At 50.5% G+C, this 17,066-nt stretch overlaps 2 protein-coding genes across 2 annotated transcripts in view; both read right to left on the bottom strand.

The window, feature by feature from the left end:
• The window catches only part of NEDD4L (NEDD4 like E3 ubiquitin protein ligase), a 40,074-nt gene that overhangs the window by 7,004 nt on the left and 16,004 nt on the right, over window positions 1-17,066 (bottom strand). Inside the window, exons 3-28 of the mRNA XM_039388529.1 lie at window positions 15,404-15,485; window positions 14,948-14,986; window positions 14,732-14,785; window positions 10,105-10,155; window positions 8,752-8,813; window positions 8,476-8,578; window positions 8,156-8,322; window positions 7,489-7,621; window positions 7,234-7,410; window positions 7,073-7,147; window positions 6,227-6,358; window positions 5,689-5,817; window positions 5,336-5,533; window positions 5,124-5,201; window positions 4,595-4,649; window positions 4,451-4,507; window positions 3,171-3,229; window positions 2,852-2,917; window positions 2,372-2,601; window positions 1,812-1,933; window positions 1,595-1,665; window positions 1,415-1,510; window positions 896-969; window positions 674-734; window positions 447-506; window positions 20-223 (exon numbers count right to left, since the gene is read on the bottom strand). Of these exons, the coding sequence (XP_039244463.1) occupies window positions 20-223; window positions 447-506; window positions 674-734; window positions 896-969; window positions 1,415-1,510; window positions 1,595-1,665; window positions 1,812-1,933; window positions 2,372-2,601; window positions 2,852-2,917; window positions 3,171-3,229; window positions 4,451-4,507; window positions 4,595-4,649; window positions 5,124-5,201; window positions 5,336-5,533; window positions 5,689-5,817; window positions 6,227-6,358; window positions 7,073-7,147; window positions 7,234-7,410; window positions 7,489-7,621; window positions 8,156-8,322; window positions 8,476-8,578; window positions 8,752-8,813; window positions 10,105-10,155; window positions 14,732-14,785; window positions 14,948-14,986; window positions 15,404-15,485 (2,635 nt within the window). The remainder of the gene's footprint in view (window positions 1-19; window positions 224-446; window positions 507-673; window positions 735-895; window positions 970-1,414; window positions 1,511-1,594; window positions 1,666-1,811; window positions 1,934-2,371; window positions 2,602-2,851; window positions 2,918-3,170; window positions 3,230-4,450; window positions 4,508-4,594; window positions 4,650-5,123; window positions 5,202-5,335; window positions 5,534-5,688; window positions 5,818-6,226; window positions 6,359-7,072; window positions 7,148-7,233; window positions 7,411-7,488; window positions 7,622-8,155; window positions 8,323-8,475; window positions 8,579-8,751; window positions 8,814-10,104; window positions 10,156-14,731; window positions 14,786-14,947; window positions 14,987-15,403; window positions 15,486-17,066) is intronic.
• On the bottom strand, window positions 10,209-14,661 carry LOC113993938. The gene has a single exon (XM_027732545.2). It carries the CDS (start codon window positions 13,793-13,795, stop codon window positions 12,632-12,634), a length of 1,164 nt encoding a protein of 387 aa, XP_027588346.2. The 5' UTR covers window positions 13,796-14,661; the 3' UTR covers window positions 10,209-12,631.

Below are 17,066 nucleotides of genomic sequence, written 5' to 3'. Positions count from 1 at the left end.
CTCTGGGAGAGGCGGGAGCAGGACGCTTCCCTCCCGGCACAACGTTCTCAGAGGTTTTCCAAGAAGAAAACTGATTGCAGCCCTCGTTTTTAGCAAGAGCCAGAGGTGGGATTACCTTCCAGAACCACTGGATGACGGGGTGGTTGGGGCAGTAGCCGTTCTTGTAGATGGTGTGCTGGCGCCAGTCGTTGACGTCGACGTCGCCGAGGCCGCACATCAGGAGCTGCGGGGAAGAGAAGCACTGGGGGGTCAGGGAGGGGTCGTGGCACTGCACGGGCACCCCCCCAGCCACCTCCCCCAAGGGCAGCTCTTTGGATGGCACGAAAAGATTGATTAATTAGGGAGAAACTGCCTCATTTCCCCCTCGGCAGCTTTGTCTCGGGGAGACTGAGGAGCCCAGACCGTGGCACATCCCTGTGCCCGCTGTGGGCACCAAACCCGCTCACCTCCAGCTCGTTCTCATCGAAAATTTTAATCAGGTCGATGGGAAGCAGTTCTGTGAACCCCTAGGAAGAAGAGAAGCGAAGTTAAAATCCTAATGCCATCCCGTTGGCATTCCCTTCACACAGACCCCCCCCGGGGGAAGAAATGTGCACTAGGAAAAAAGTGCTTTATTTTTGGAGCACTTTTTGGAGCAAATTTTTGGAGCAGGCAGCTCCAAAGAGCCTCTCACCTCCAGAAAGGCGTTCATTTGCTTCTGCACCCTGTTGACAAACCTCCACTGGATGACCAGGCTGCGGAGAGAGAAGAAAAACCCCTCAGGAACACTCAGTCAAGAGTTCAGAGATTTCACTTTGACAACTTCAGCAGGCTCAGTTGTTCTGATTTATCAGCTGAGACTGGTGGAATTTTGGGGAAAAAAAAACCCCCCAAACCCAAAACTGGGAATACTCACTCAATGTACTCCCTCTTGTTCTCGTTGGTCACCATGATTTCGGAGCCGTTGGGCTTCAGGTCCACTTGATATGTCTGGGTTTCAAAAAGGACCAAAAAAAAACAAAACCTGTTGTTTGAGGGCACGTTTCTTGCACAACCAGGAAATTCTCAGTAAATGGATTTACACTTTGGAGTCAGGGAACAAACCCGTGGCAGCAGAAGGGGAAAACTGGCAGGGAAAGGCTGGCAATAATTTGGAGTTAAATCACCAATAATCAACTGGTGTAATTCAAATTTCCCCATCCTGTGGCTTCAGAATTCTCCCTGGTTCTCAATATTCTCCCTGGTTCTCCCTGGAACTCAGAACTTGATGTTCCACCCTCCAGGAAAAAGGCAGCGAGCACTGACAGGGCGTTTTGGGCCCGCTTTGAAACGCTGAAGGTAGTTCTCAAAAGTCAGACCCAGAGCCAGAATCCAGGTTTAAGAGGTAAAACTGCCCAACCAACCAACCCTCAGGTGGAAAGAACCTCTCCCCTACCTGCCCAAAGTTCTCCTCATCTATGCAGAACATGAGATCCAGCTCTGTGGGGTCGTTTTCCAGGATCCACTTCAGGGAGTTGTAGTATTCGCTGTCCTGGGGGCAGAGTTAATTAAACAGAGTTTGAAAAGGGGCACATCAGAGCAGAGTTCCAGAAACCCAGGGCTAAATGTGTCTTACCACTGACTCCATGTCTTTCAGAGTGATTGGCTTGCCCAGCATCATCTTGTAGAAAGGTCTGATGAAGAAGCCTGGAAGGAGAGAGAGGGGAGCATCACCCGCAGCTTCCTCAAAGGTCCAACTGCTCGAGGGGGCACCCGTGGATCCCGTTTAAAAGCCTCACTCTGTGCCATTCCAAATCACCCCCCCTCTGCCAGAAAACCAGGCTGGCACTCACCGTCCAGCAGCTTCCCGTGGTACACGGCCAGCCCGGCCACGCGGCCGATGAAGGTGAAGTAGGACAGGTGGTCTTCGTTACAGAGACCTGAATTAGGATTAATCTGAAGTGTGTAGTTGTCCCTTTTTTTGGAGGGGAGAGGGGGGGGAAAGAAAAAAAAACAGCTAAAGAACCAGGTCTGGAAATCAGCAGGCGCTCAGATACGTCAATAAACGAGTCGTGCTCGGGCAACAGCGGCGGGGGGGGTCCTTCCCAGATCCCAAATCCCAAATCCCAGATCCCAGATCCTGCTGCACATCCCCTTCCCAGCCCGTTCAACACTCCCAGGCCAGGCTGGGCCTGCTGCTGGCACCCCCAAAGCCACCCCGTAGCCACCCCAACCCCCAACCCCGCTCCCTCCCCGAGCACTGGGGACGTTTTCTGGGCTTGCAAAGCTCTCTGAGGGCAGGGAAGGGGGCGGTGGGGCTGCCCAGGACACCCCGGGGAGGAGGGGCTGCCCCCGCCCCGAGCGACCCTGCCTCTTCTCCAAAAGGTAACAGCAAGATTTCCCGGCTACTTACGTCGCTGAGTATTCAAAGAGACCATAGTAAGGGTTAAACATCTCCTTGGACAAGAGAAAAAACCACTCTCGGGCCACACCCCCGTAGTCCAGCCCTTTCTCCGACTCGAACTCGATCCAGAGCCGGGCTTTGAGGACGTCGGGCCTCTTCACCGACATGATCCGCCGGTAGGACTCCTCGAAAATGTTGTTCCTGTGCAGCTTCATCTCGAATCTGTTGGGGATGTCAGCCTGGGGGGGAAGGAAGATTAGATTAAAGTCTCAAAAAGGAGCTCCTTGGGCAAACTAATGACAAAAACCAGAGTTTTTTGATACCCCCAAGCTCCATTTTAAGGGCAAACAGAGAAGACTTAGAAATGGGGGGTTTTTTTTTGGTGAGAAATTCAACCAATTCAAACTTTTCTTCGTGGTTTTGGATCCCTGCTCGAGCAGGACGACTGAGTAAGGCTGGGAGGTGCCTCCCCTGCCCGGATCTACTCACGGGTTTCTTCAACTTCTTCCGGAAATAGTCGTATTTCTGCTTGAACTCCCGGGAGTAGGGGACGGCCTGGCGGGAGAGGACGCGTTATTCCAGCTGCCCAGCACTTGGGGAGCCAAAAATATTCAGCCCTGCCACCTCCATGTCCCACCCTGCACCAGGAGAAACCCAAGAACCCCCCAAAACGCCATCGTTTCACCCTGACGGTCACAAAAAGGTCGCTCGGTCTTTGATGTTTGGAAAATTTGACACTGAAGGAAAATACTTTGGGTTTCGACTTGGTTTTGCCTCTCCCGTGGCAAATCCCCCCAGCAGCACTTACCGGGCCGGTGATGGCCGGGTTCTGCAGCCTGGGGTCCTCCCACTGGGTAATTTTATTATCTGCAAATGACAAAAAAAAAAAAAAAAAAAAGGATTTTGTGACCTCTCCGGGGCCACGCTGGGAATTCTTGTTGGATTTTTCCAACAAGGTTGGCAGTGGCACCAACACAGCCCAGTTCCTTCCATCCCAAGCTTGGGAGAGCACCAGGAGGGTGAGAGGAAGGGTCTCCAGCCCGGGGGGGGACTCTCCCTTCCCTGCCTCCAGCCAGCTGATCCTCCCAAGATCCTGAACACGACAGACCCACGACAGGACGATGGTGTCGCGACGACCAGACAACACTCCAAAAAACCACCCTGCCGGGTGCCAGTCACCCCTGCCTGGCACCCACAGCCTGCTGCACCAGTAACACCCTCTGCTGCACCAGTAACAGTCTGCTGCACCAGTAACACCCTCTGCTGCACCAGTAACACCCTCTGCTGCACCAGTAACACCCTCTGCTGCACCAGTCTGCTGTACCAGTAGCACTCTCTGCTGTACCAGTAACACCTCTCTGCTGCACCAGTAACACCTCTCTGCTGCACCAGTAGCAGAGATTAATTAGCTTTAATTTTAGTCCTTTAAGAATGGCTTAATTAGAGGTGAGCTTGGGAGTCTGTTACTCGGCCTAGGGACAAACCTGACTCTGGCAAACCCAGGGAACAGCTCAGATTTTAACCTCTCTGGCCCCTCCTCTGACGGTTCTGTGAAGAAATCTCTCGTTATGAGTCTGGAAGTTTAAAAAAAAAAACCACAACAAACCCAAAAAAAAAGGAAGGAGAAGAAGACCCAGCCCGGCCTTTGGGGGTGGCTTTGTGCTCAAACACCAACAAAACTCACACAGCAGTTCTGAGATGCTCTACAACGAAAACATCACTTGACACTGGAACTGCACCAACAGAACTGGGCTGGGGCAGTTGGACACGCTCCAAAATAGGAAATAAGATCAGAACCAGCACTGCCACAAAGCTGCTGAGAGCAGAGGGAAGGACTCCTCACTGCCTACACGTGGAGCTGTGGCCACGGGACCTTTTCCCATCTTATTTTCTATTCCTAGCGGGGGATTTTCACTTATTAAAAGTGCAAAGAAGCCACGAGATCATCGACAAACGACGACAACGAGCCCAAAATATCCACGAGAACGAAAGGAACCACAGAGAGGAGACGTTGATGCTTCACAAAAGTCAGAGAGGGACAAAGCTTGATGAGCCAATTAAAGCAAGCTGCCAGTGAGGGTACAGTACCGTAGGAGGGCACTAAGTCTCTGGGATCAATGTCTCCACAAATCAACACCTGGCTTCCTAAATGAAGAGTAAAATCACAAAGCTTTCACTTCAAGGCTTGGGAGCTCCCTTTCAGCTGCTCTGGGGCCCGAGTGCTTTACTTACTGTGGTCGATGTAGAAGGTCCTCCCGTCCAGGTGGATTCTTTCCTCCCAGCCGGGCTGGAAAGGGGAAATAAAAACGAACAGAAGAGAAAATAATTAAGTAAAACAAGTGCCAGTGTCACAGGGCCTGAAGCAATGCCCTGCCCACCTCATGGAAGTGTCAGAGATGCTCTGCATCTGACGTGGCTCTAAATCCCTCTTATACTTTGGTTACGGGTATGGCAAAACTTCTGACGTTAAACTCAGAGTTTTCTCCACAAAATATGGAAGTTCCACAGAAAAATCAACCCTTATTCAGGTTTATAAATCCCAGAACGTGCTGGGGCGCTGCCAGAGCTTTGCTTGGAACATTCTGCTCTGTTTTTCCCAAGTGATCAGCAAAGAGCAGAGAGGCCACCAAGGCCCGGGCAGGTGTCTGGAAGCTCAGGGAGCACAGGAAGAGGCCCCAGGGAAGCCCCAGCTCCCAGCAAGGCCCCAGTGCCCGTGCCAGGGGCAGAGGAGAGCCCGGCACAGCGGGTGGAGGGCACTTACAGGAAGAGGGCCCAGGTCATTGGGGTTCAGGGACGCTTTGGATCTCAAATGCACCGGGAACTTCAGCCGCGGATCCTCCTGCAACCGAAAACCCCACAGGTCAAGGCAGACCTACAAACTCCTTTTTGGCTCTTACAAACAGCACTAAGGGGGGGGGTGTGCAGGCAGGAGAACAGGCAGCAGCAGTTCCGAGCGGGGTGGGCAGCCCTTACCCAGGTGGTGGTCTTGGTGTTGTGGTCGATGAAGAAGGGGCGGCCGTTGGGGGCGATGCGCATCTCCCAGCCCGGGGGCAGGAAGCTCTGGGCCCCCTTGTGCTGGGGCTTGGGCGAGTTGTAGGGGGACGGCTGCGGGCTCTGGGGGTTGGAGAGGGTGTCCTTCACCGCCCGGCGCACCGGCGAGTCCTTCATGCCCTGCGGAGCAGCCAAACACCAAAACTCACCAAAACTCACCGAAACCGACCCGGGGAGATCGGAAGGACTGGCTCTCCCCTCAGTGTGGCTGAGTCTTAACAAAAGCAATCCAACACCCTTTGGGAAGGCAACAAGGGCTGCAGGGGTGTCCTCACCTCCAGCGGGGCCGACAGGGTGACGGTGGGGGAGCTGAGGCTGCGGGGCCGCCGGATCTGCGGCTCGCTCAGGTGGTTGCTGCTGCTGCTGCCGCTGCTGCCCGGGGCCACCAGCCCGTCCTCGGCGAGCTGAGGGGGGCAGAGCCAAGTCACAAAGGGCACAAACACTGCCAGGGCACTTTAAAAACCGTGGCACTGCTTATTAGCATCACGATGATCGTTCTTAAACATAATTTCCTAAAGATAAGGATTTAATGTAATTTAATTTAATACGTGGTCCTGCTCTATTAATGGAGCGGGTTAACTTTCAAATTGAACCCTAAGAACACATCTGCCTCCTTTTAGGAGTTCCCTCCACCCCTCTCTGGTTGACCTGGGCCATAACACAGCCCAAAGCAAAACCATCTCGACCACGGCAATTTTTTTACGATTCACCCGAGTCGGCGCGACGACACTCAGGATTTTTCCCCTTTAAATTCCAGAGGGAAAATTCCGTTTTAACTGAAGTTAACCCCCAGCTGGAGGGTTTGCCCTGTACCTGCACGATGGGCCGTGTCCACGTCGTGGTGCGGTTGTTGTGGTTGACGTAGTAGGTCCGGCCCTTGGCGTCCTTGCGCTCCTCCCAGCCCGAGGGCAGCCCGGGGGTGGTGTGCACGTAGGCCACCGAGGGCTGCTGGGGCAAGAAACCACTCTGTCCTTATTCTACATCCTCTGCCCACTCACATCATGATTTTATAACAGCTCAAAACATCTCAAAGTCCTGCATCTTCCAACAAAGCAACTTGTTAACTCACATAAGCACAACCACCATTTCTGATCTCATTAAATACAAGCTCTTGGGGGCAGATTATTTTTCTTCTCCCAAGAGACCCCTTTGGATCAGCCTGGCCCAGATTCAGGTACCTCGCTCAGCAAACAGCCCTCCAACTTTTTAACTCTGGGCTTTAATGAGTTTGGCTCAGAAAGGTGGATTTTTATTATTTTTTTTTTTGTCCCTTTTATCAGTTTGGATAAGTAAGAGTCAAATAACCCTGCAGTCAAGAGACTGGAAAATTAAGGAATGAGGAAATTAAGCACAAGCTCTGAGAGGGATTTCTTTCTTTCCTAAAGATCCGAGGGCTCTTTTCCCACCCAGGAGCAACAGAGAGAACAAGCAGAGAGGAGCAACAGCAGTAACAAACTTATTGCTATACTATATATACTCAATATTTCAGCAAATATTAGGCCCAGATTTGCTACTTGCAGATTCACATTTCTGATACAGAACTGGAGGAAAAAAAAAACCCTGAGAAAAGTAGAATTTTTTAAATATTCTTTTGCAGTCAGACCAGTTTTATTCACAGTTTTATTCACCCCTCGTTTGGGAAGGGAGCTCTGGGCTTACCAGGGCTAACTGGGACTGCTCGGCCACCGCGTCCGTGACGCTGCACGACCTCAGCCTGGAAGAGGGTTCTCTTTGCTGGCAGAGAAACAAAAGAAAGGTGTCTTGAAGCCAACAAGAACTCCCTGTGCTGCTGCTGAGAGGAAGAGCGGCCCCCTACGTACAATCAAAGAGCCGAGTTGCTCCCCGTTGGCCTCGGGAGTGACCTGGAGCCTCCTGCTCAGCTCCTCCGACAGCTCCTGGGGGCTGGTGCGGGACACCGGCGACGCGGGAGGGGGTGGCAGTGCCAAGCTCAAGGAATCCCCACTGGCACTCGCCTCCTCGGAGATGGTTTCCCAGGGCTAACAGAACAGAATAAATGAAGTTAAGGGTTTACACAGAGCTTTTTGTGTCGTAGCAGTCTGAGGCTCAGCGCCCACCTCAGGGACGTCCCCGCTCTCCGCGGGCTCCGGCTCCAGGTCCTCGCTGATGTGGCGCCGCGAGCGGAACCGCCGGTGAGCGGCCTCCTGGTTGATCTGCCGGATGTTGTTCTCGGAGTCCGACCCCACGTCGCTGCAGGAGGGGGGGGGAGAACGAGAAAAGAACACGAAAATAACCCCAATTAAACCAAACCCCGACTTCGTCCGCCGCCTTCGAAACCTTGGGAACGCTTCTGATCATAAAACTCGTTATTCGTGCACGTGTCAGGCTGGACAGAAAGTGGCCAGGGCTGGAGAATCCAGCACTCCCTTGGCCATGGTTTAGAGGTCAGTTCTTCCTAAAGCCAGTCCTGACAGCTTGCAGAGCTGTTAGCACACCCGGGGAATGCAGCCTGGGCACTGAGGAACAACCAGGATCTCCTCCAAGCCCATCCGTTCGACCTCATCAAAACTTAACGGAGTTGACTTTCTACAGAACAAAGTCATTTATTCCCGTTCAATTCCTGAAACATTCCACCTCTGTCTCCCCATATTCTGACTTCCCTCCCACCCCCCTTCAGCTTTCCTGGCACTCCCCAGGACATCCCTGTCTCTCTGGGGCTGGGGAAGCCTCTGGAGCCTAAGAATTTTTGCCTGCAGGCCCCCAGGGGTTCTCTCTGCCGCTCACATGAGGCTGGGCCGGTGCCACTGGGTGGTCCTGTTGTTGTGGTTGACGTAGTAGGTCCTGCCCAGGTTGTCCACCTTCTCTTCCCAGCCCGGGGGCAGCGGAGGGGGGGGCAGCTCCTCCTGCCGCTGGGACGCGGAGTCGCCGGGATCGACCACGTCCCAGCCGTGCTGAGGGGTGAAGGGAGACAAAAAACCTCCTTTCACCGGGAGAACCCAACTCAAAGCCATCAAGGAGGGTGGCTGGGCGCCAAAGGGAACCAACCCTCCAAGGTCCAGCTGCTCCCACAGTTGTCCTTGAACCTCCGGAGCGTTCAGCCTTACCTCGGAGTCGTCCCTCGGGTCGCTGTTCTCCTCCTCCTGGCCCCCGTTTTTGGGCATGTAGGCCATCTTCAGCCGCAGGAAACCCTTCACGCGAGACTTGTGGCTGCGAGACGAGGAGCCGCGTTCAACATCTCATTTAACATCTCATTTACCACCTCGTTTAACCACCCCCAAATTAAAAATCCAGCAGGATTTCTCCCTCTAAAGCACACGAGGCCTTGATGACCGCGGAGGACTCTTCCAACCCAATCGATTCTACGATTTTTCCCCCCTCACCTTCTGGGCCTGAGGAGGAAATCCTTAAATGTGTAGGGTCTTTCCATGGTCGGGTCTTCGGTCTGGGAGCGGGGGAGAAAACGGCAAATTGAAGGCTTTGCTCACGAGCGCAGCCACAGAAAGATTCCATCGCTGACTGCCATCGAACCCTAAATCTGGGATCTTGGAAACTTCCTATTCCACAAGAATTTCAGCTTTCTGATCACTTCGGCAAGGTCCCAGAGGTTGAGATCAACAGGGACATCGTTAAAAATGCTAATTACACCCAGCCTCTGTCAGTCACCCAAACCAGAATATAATAGCAGAAATGTCTGCACCGAGGCTAAAACAATCCCTGCATATATATATATATATATATATATATATAAATATATACATACATATATATATATATAAATATATACATATATAAAAATATATATAAATATATATATATACATATAAATATATATAAATATATACATATAGATATATATAAATATATACATATAGATATATATAAATTTATACATATAAATATATACATATAAATATATACAAGTATATACATATAAATATATATATAAATTTATACATATAAATATATACAAGTATATATATAAAAGTATATACATATAAATATATATAAATATATACATATAAATATATATAACTATATACATATAAATATATACAAGTATATACATATAAATATATACATATAAATATATATAAATTTATACATATAAATATATACAAGTATATACATATAAATATATACAAGTACATACATATAAGTATATATAACTATATACATATAAATGTATGCATATAAATATATACATATAAATATATATATAAATATATGCATATAAATATATACAAGTATATACATATAAATATATACAAGTATATACATATAAATCTATACAAGTATATACATATAAATCTATATAAATATATACATATAAATCTATATAAAAATTTATACATATAAATATATATACATATACATATAAATATATATATAAATATATACATTTAATATATATATATATATATATATAAATATACATATTTACTTCTACTTATACGCCTCTAGAAATAGAAATTGCCCTTAATTTTGCAATTGTGTGGTCCCTGCAGGATCCTGGCTGCTGGAAGGAACCCAGGCAAGTGGGGCTTCAGGGAATTACAGATCCCCCAGATCTCTCCATTTATCAAGAAACAGGAACAAACAACAATCTGACCGCTGACAACAAAATGATTCCATTATTTTAATTGCTCCCTGCTAGAATTCTCACTGCTAAAATAATGAAATCTGCCAAAATGAAGCTTTTTCCCCCAAAAAAAACAAGCTGTTCCTCTGCTTACCGGGAGGTGGCTGAGCGGCACATCCACCTGGCCCAGGAAGTCGTCTCTGGTCTGGCCCCAGGAGAGAGAAAAAAAGGCAGGAAAAGGAGTAAATTTACATCAGAAAAGCAAAATAAAAACCCCCATAAACAGCAAAAAAACCCTGAGGAGGTTTGTTCAGCAAACAATGGCTCCCACCCCTTTATGTTGTTGTAACTCATCTCTGAGACGCTCAGTGCTGGTGATTCCCAAATAACCTGCTCCCTATTTATGGCCAGGGAATTCCAGGAAGCGCGGGCGGCCAAGTTTACATATTTCCCATAGCAGAGCGTCAAGTTTAACATTAAAAATTCAGATTTTACGGGGTAGCGTCGCACCAAAAGTGCTCCCATCGATTCAGTTTTGAACTTGATTTACAGGAAGTTGAAATTAAACCTGGGTTTCACTTTAGAAGAAAAGGAAGAGGGAAAATTCAAGTCCCCAGAATTCACAAAAGGAACTGAAAAATCTCACTTGGCAAGACCTGCATTCGAAGGGCGCTCCTGTGGCAATGCCTGAAATCGTTCTTTTCCCAGTTTTGGGTGACAAAACCTCAACTCCTGCTCATTGCACCTGTTCTTTAAAAGGTGGCATTTTTAATTGCTGCCCCAAGCCCTGCCAAAACCGAGCCATAAATCCAAATAAAAGTCCCTTTCCTGGCACACGGGGACAACCACAACCGGATCCTTTCTTAAAGGGATTAAGCAATTAAACAGCAATTAATTCCAATCCTAAATTACTTCTCTTGCACTGCCAAAGCTTCTGCCCCTTGTCCTGTGAGAAAGGAAGGAATTGTCGCCAAAAAAACCCTCTCGAAACAAAAATGCAATAATCTTGAATCCAATGCATCAGTTCATGTCCTAAAGCAGAAAAATAGGATTTTTATGCTGAAGGGGTCGCTGAAACCAAGAAAAAGGGGGAGTGGAAGGCAAGGGCTAAGAAAGTATCCACCCCCTCCAGAAAATAATGCATTATTATATTATTATTATAATAATATAATAATGCATTATTATATTATTATTCTGGGATTCTGACAAAGAGTAAATATTTTTCCTCATGTAATTATCAGGGGCTAATTACTAATTTTGGAGAAGGACTCCAGCCAAGAGCTCTGCCTTTGTTACCAGCTCCGGGGGATAAAAATGACCCCCAGAGGAAGGTTCCCTGCCCCTCATCTGAGCTTGCCCTTGTTGCTTTGTGCCTCTGGTGTCTCTGGAGCGTGGCTAATTCGGGATTTGCACCATTTCTGAGGAAGCAGAGAAGAGCTGAGCCGGGAGAAACGCAGGCTTCCAGAGCCAGAGGTGCCGTTCCTGCTCGGGAGCTGAATTATAATTCCCTCCCGCTCCCGCACCGTTTTCTTAGGGCACACGTTGTGCTCTGCTCCCAACAAAGCTGCCTTTGTCAGCCCTCCCCACCAGTTGTCCAACGTGGCATTTCTCAAGTGTTTCCCAGTTTCCCACCGGCCCCCAGCGACAACCAGGCCAAGAGACCCGCAAATCCAACGTTTCACAATCAGACGCAATAGTTTTACTCAATATTTTCACCCTGGCTGCTAATGAAACACATCCTGCCTTTCCCTCTCCCAGAGCAGCCCTTTGGAAGGTGCCGGGCCCCGGGAGCAGCAGGACTGGGATGTTTGCTGCGGGATAAATCCAAATCCGGCCGCAGCAGCTGCTGCTCACAGCCCCCCCCCCACACAAACCCCCTGCACCACCACAATTAGGGGCTTTTTTTTTGCTGCAAACAACTTCTCCCCTGGGCTGGAGAGAGCAGGTATTTCAGGCACGGCCCAAGCAGCAGCACAGATCCTCCAGACTCACTTCTGCGGGTGGTTCTCCGCGAGCAGCTGATTTTGGCTGCCAGGAAAGACACGGCACGCTCCTGAACCAGAACTGCTCCCTCACCAAACCTGCACCGCTCTGCTTTAGTTTACGGGGGTTTGATTTCGCTCTTTGGAAAGCAAAGCTGAGGGACCCTCCGTGGTTTTCCCCTCACAGCGCCCACCCAAGAGCTCAAAAGAAGGTCACGGGAGCTGCAGAGTCATCCCTGGCCCTGCTGCAGGAGCAGCTGCCTCTGGGCTGGGTTTCAACAACCAAGCCACCCGGACTTGGGGCACACAAAACCAGGACGAGCCGGTTTCGTTTCCAGAAGGAGAAAAATCAAATGACTGCCGCAGAGACTAATTTTTCACCCAGCTCCCTGTCAGTATTTCAGCTGGAATTCTCCTCAGATTCCCGTGGTCTTGGCTGCTGTTGCGCTACAATCCGTGTTTGAAAAGCGTGGGGAGGTACACGCGTGCACACACGACGCTCGGAAGGGTGCCAAAAGATTTGTTTTTCAAACCAGGGCGCGCGAGGGCCTCGGCCAACTCAACACAAACACACAATTTGCCGTTTGATTTTTAACAATCTTTCCGGCTGACGTAACGCTGAGCCGAGAAACGTGTGACGGCGGGACCCGAAAATACCGCGCTGGATGGAACCACGGCTGAGAGCAAAGTTGTGTTAGATCAGAAACAGAGACCATTCGGGGCTCGGTCCTGACAAAGGCAGAACGTTCCAGCACAGGCTCTGCCGGGCACGGCACACCCGGGACTTACCGCGGCGCCGGGACCGTCCGTGCCGACCCCCTGACTCTGCTCGTCGGGCCCGCGGGTGACAAGGATCCTGAAGTGCTGCTGCCTCGTCTTTTGCTCCGGTCTGATTTTAAACAAGCAGCCCTGCCCTTGAGGAATCCGCTCGACCGAGTCGCTCCCCGATACTTCTGACCTGCTCCTGCCGTTCCCAGGCGGCTCCGAGCCCGGCCCGTCGGCCGGGGGGCCGATTCCTTCTGCCGGCGGCTGGACGGGGTAGGAAGTGCTCCTTTCCAGCCGTATCCGAGGGTACCTGACCAATCTGTCCCCCTTTGTCCCGGTAAACCCGAAGTTCCCTCCGCCCCCGGCGCCTGCTCCGCTCGCCTGCGGCTGCTGTAACTGGAGGACAAAGAACTTTTTCCCCGAACTCGCCGACGGATCCGGCACGTGCTGCAAGGACCAGCGCCGGGGTTCGGGGGGGGCGGCGTTACCCGGAGCCTCCGAACCCAAGGGAAGCAGAGTCACTTGAGGCACATCTGCGCTGGAAGCCCGATGCTGGATCCTCACCCCGCTGATGTTCAGACCCGACGGCGCCTCGTTCGCCTCCTCTCGCCGGGCGGCGGCCGGAGCCTCCTTGCTCTGGCTGTTGGAGGGGACGGCACAAAACACCCGGCGATTGCAGCAAACGGTTCCATTTGCCCGCTGCCCCGACCCGGGGGCAGAGCTGTGGGGGCTGCCCGGGGCGGCGGGGCGGTTCTCCGGAGGGGCGGCGCAGCAGCGCTCCCCGAGGGCCGAGGGCTGGCAGGGCCCGGCCTCCTCGCCCTCGCCGTCGGCGCCTTTGCGCTGCAGCGAGATCTGCACGGAGGAGCTGCGCGTGGGCCGCGCCTCGGCGCCGGCCAGCAGCTGCGGGATGAACATGGACGTGCTCCTCTTCAGGTCGCCGGCCGCGCCGCGCCGGGAGCAGGCGTGAGGGCCGCTCCGCCTCGGCAGCGTGTGGAACGCCAGGAAAAAGTCGTCTTCCCGCTCCCGCTCCAGGATCTCCGACTCGGGGGCCGTGTGGCTTCGCCCGGAGCCAAAATGAAACCGCAGCCGGTGGGCCATGGTTCGACACGGAGAGCGGAGAGGGAGAACGGCCAGGAGTCAAAAACCAGAGGCATCGGCTCGGGGGAAAAGCGTCCCATCTGCCAACCGGTTAGCACTGCAGCCCTGGCAGCGACAGATAGCAGAAATAGCCCAAGTGGCAAGCGGCATTCCAGGCATGATTGGGCAGGAGCAGGCAGCGCTCCGACACACGGTGACATAGGGTAGGATGGCGCCGGTCACGTGGCCCGGTTCCCCCTCTCCAGTGTGTGGGGGGGTTTGTTTTTTCCTTTTCTTTTTTTTTTTTAATGCCAGCAAGAGCCTGAAATGGCACCTTCCCAGCTGCTCCTTTTCCATCAGCGTGCTCGGCGCGGCTGTAAATCGAAACCGCGTCCGCGGGGCGCAAAAGCTTCGCCGCGAGGAAAACGCTCCCCTTTTGGGCTAAAAGTTTCAGGGAGCTCCTTTCCACAGTCCCATTTTGGGGCCTTCCAGCCCCAGGCTGCCGTGGCAGAGCGGGAATAAATATAGCACAGTTATGCTTTCAATTTTCACCGTGCTCCCAACGCCGACTCCTCGCCTTCAGAAAGCTCCGACTCGCACGCCGTCCCCACGAGCTCGGGGTAACCTGCACTCCCCCTCTGAGCAGGACACCAAGCTCCTTTCCCAGTTTTTTTTGTTTGCTCTCCGAAGCCAGAAAAACGAGCAATCCCCAGGGAAATGGAGCCAGAGGGTGCTTTGGTCACTCGGGAACGACGAGGAGGAGCCAAGTCCTCGCAACAAAAACCATTCGGGTATCGGCAATAAATATTGCAAAGCAAAGCCAAAATAAGCAGTTCGGTGTCTTCTCACCCTGTGAATTCCTGATCTCTCAAAGATACGGCGCCACAGAGCCCAAAGAGCCACCCAGCCACCCTCTGCTGCATTTCCATCAGCAAAACCCCCCAGCCAAGCACTCACCAGCCTGTTCTCGTCAAACACCTCGAACAGGAGCCGATGGTTGGTCGGGTTCACCTGCAAGAAAATTGGCTGCTATTAAACAACAAAAAAAAGCTCTGGGGAAAAGATTTTGTGCAGCCAAGTCCCAAAGTTTTTAAGTCAGCATGTGAATAACAGATTTAAAATAAGATTAACTGTGCCTGTCCTAGTAATGACTGCGAGTAAAGAGAGACTTACTCGAAAATAAAATTCCTCGTTCCATTTGGGGTTCAGGGTCTGGAAAAGAAATAATATTTACACACTAAAGTTTCTTTAGCTTTGCCAGTTTGCAATCATCAAAACATGCAGCAAGTGATGTTTTTCTAGGGGAAAAAAAAAAAGGATAAAAAAAAATGTAATAAAAATAATTTGAAACAATATTGTCATCAAATTATCCAGAAATTCTCTGCTGAGTAAACCAAACGGGGGAGGATATTTGAGTCAGATGATCCTAAAATAGACGTTCAGCATAAATAGGATTCAATGAGCAAAAGGCAAATCACTGAGAACCTGCAGAAATACAACCTGGAGACGTTTCATTCTCCAGATTCACTTAAACCCAGATGAAAAGAAAAAAAAAAAGAAGTATTTTTTAAACACAAGAGTGTTCTTAATGTCTCCAAAGCAGTGGAATTAAGCAGAGTATGCACGTACCTTTTTGATGGTTTTTGTCTGCACGAGAGCCAGTTCTCTGTTCTCATCTGCTACGTACAGGGAGAGTTTCACGTAGGGGTCACTGCAAAAGAGAACAGCAGATTTCATGGCCTGGGATTGGGCAGCCCAGGACAATTTCAGAGGGGATTTGCCATCAAATTTGCCAGGGAGAAGTGTCTTCAGTGAAATGTAGAAAGCCACTTTCCCTTGAAACAGCCCCTAAGGAAAACCCAGTGAAATACAGCACCTGGCCTGTTAAAAATCCCAATAAATCTGACCTACCCCGATATGATCCATCAGAACCTGAAGAGAACATCCAAACAGCTCTTGCCAGTGACCTGATGCATTATTCACTTCTTTTAAGCTCCCAAAGAAGGGGGAGGAGAACAATCAAACCAACGGAGGCCTACGTGGCTCTATTTTTGCTCGAAAAGCTGAAACCGCCTCCCCCAAGCACCAAATTTTAGGCTCCCTGTTATGCAAGGGGGTGTGCCCAGATTTGTGAACTTGAAAATGGCACAGCCAGAGGCAGCTCTGGGCATGCACTTGACAGAGCTTAAAAAGCTTTAATTTTAAAAAAAAAATTAAAAAAAATCCCAGTGTTTTGCTTGGTCCCCCTCATATTCAAACAGAGGAGGGACACAAAGCCCAAAACATGCATCATTAAAGGAGATTTAGAATAATATGAGCTACTTCTTGAGAAGTTTTACCCAGAGTAGTAAAAGCAATGTCCCAAGGCAGAATCTCTTGGGATCACTGTCATTTTATCCCAGGGACTTTCCCCACTCCAGCAATGAACTCCAGGGAATGCTCAGAGTGTACCAGCTGCTGTTTGCTTTCATTTTAGCTTCTGGGGTTCATCCTCCTGCCTGTCCCAAGTGACATCCACGAGTTTCTCCCAAAGAGAGGAGGATTTTGACCCTGCTGTCGCACCAGTGAAGCACCAAGTGACCAACAGCCCAAGAACGAAGGAGCAGCAGCTTCCAAAAAGAAAACAGAGCCTTACCTTGTCCTTCACTTGCAAGCTGCTGGGCCTGAGCATCCCAAAATCTCCCCTCTCTCCCAGGCCTCTCCTTCCCCTCCTAGTGCTTGATTTCCTGCAGAGAGGCTCCCACCTCACCCAGCTCCACCAGAAATGCTTTACCCCGAGAGCTGCTAAGAGAGAATGACTCACAGCACAGGCAGCTGAGGAGAAGTGCCTGGGGGGGAAAAAGGGAGCGAAAAATTACAGCTCAAACTCCACCTCCAGTGTCTCCTCCTAATAAAGAGTAACGAGACCAATTCCTTTACAACTCTCGCTCTCTTGGAAATCTCCTCGAATGGAAAGCAAAGATCTGTTCTAAAGAGAAAAGGAAGTATCTTTTCATCTTATAAAACAGATGGAAGAGTAAATATGCTTTTTTTTTTTCCTCCCCGAGGCCATTTTGGTGGCAAAGGTGAAGGAATTCTGGGCAGCATCCCTTCCCATGGATGCCACAGCCAGGGACTCTGCTCTTCCCCAGCCCCAGGCACCTGGAAGGACCCAAAAGAAAAAGGCAGAAAGCAAAGGGAATCTGTAATTAGTCCCTGGAATTCACTGCAGTTAAGGAATTAGCCGGGTTCAAAAGGGACAAATATGAGTAATGAGCTAATTACATCAAAACCTTGTGAATCACTCCCTGAG

Source organism: Pipra filicauda, unplaced genomic scaffold (assembly GCF_003945595.2).
Source record: "Pipra filicauda isolate LSUMZ 115617 unplaced genomic scaffold, ASM394559v2 scaffold661_size620017_pilon, whole genome shotgun sequence".
In the NCBI taxonomy this organism is placed as follows: domain Eukaryota; kingdom Metazoa; phylum Chordata; class Aves; order Passeriformes; family Pipridae; genus Pipra; species Pipra filicauda.
This window is presented reverse-complemented; position numbering and strand designations above follow the sequence as displayed.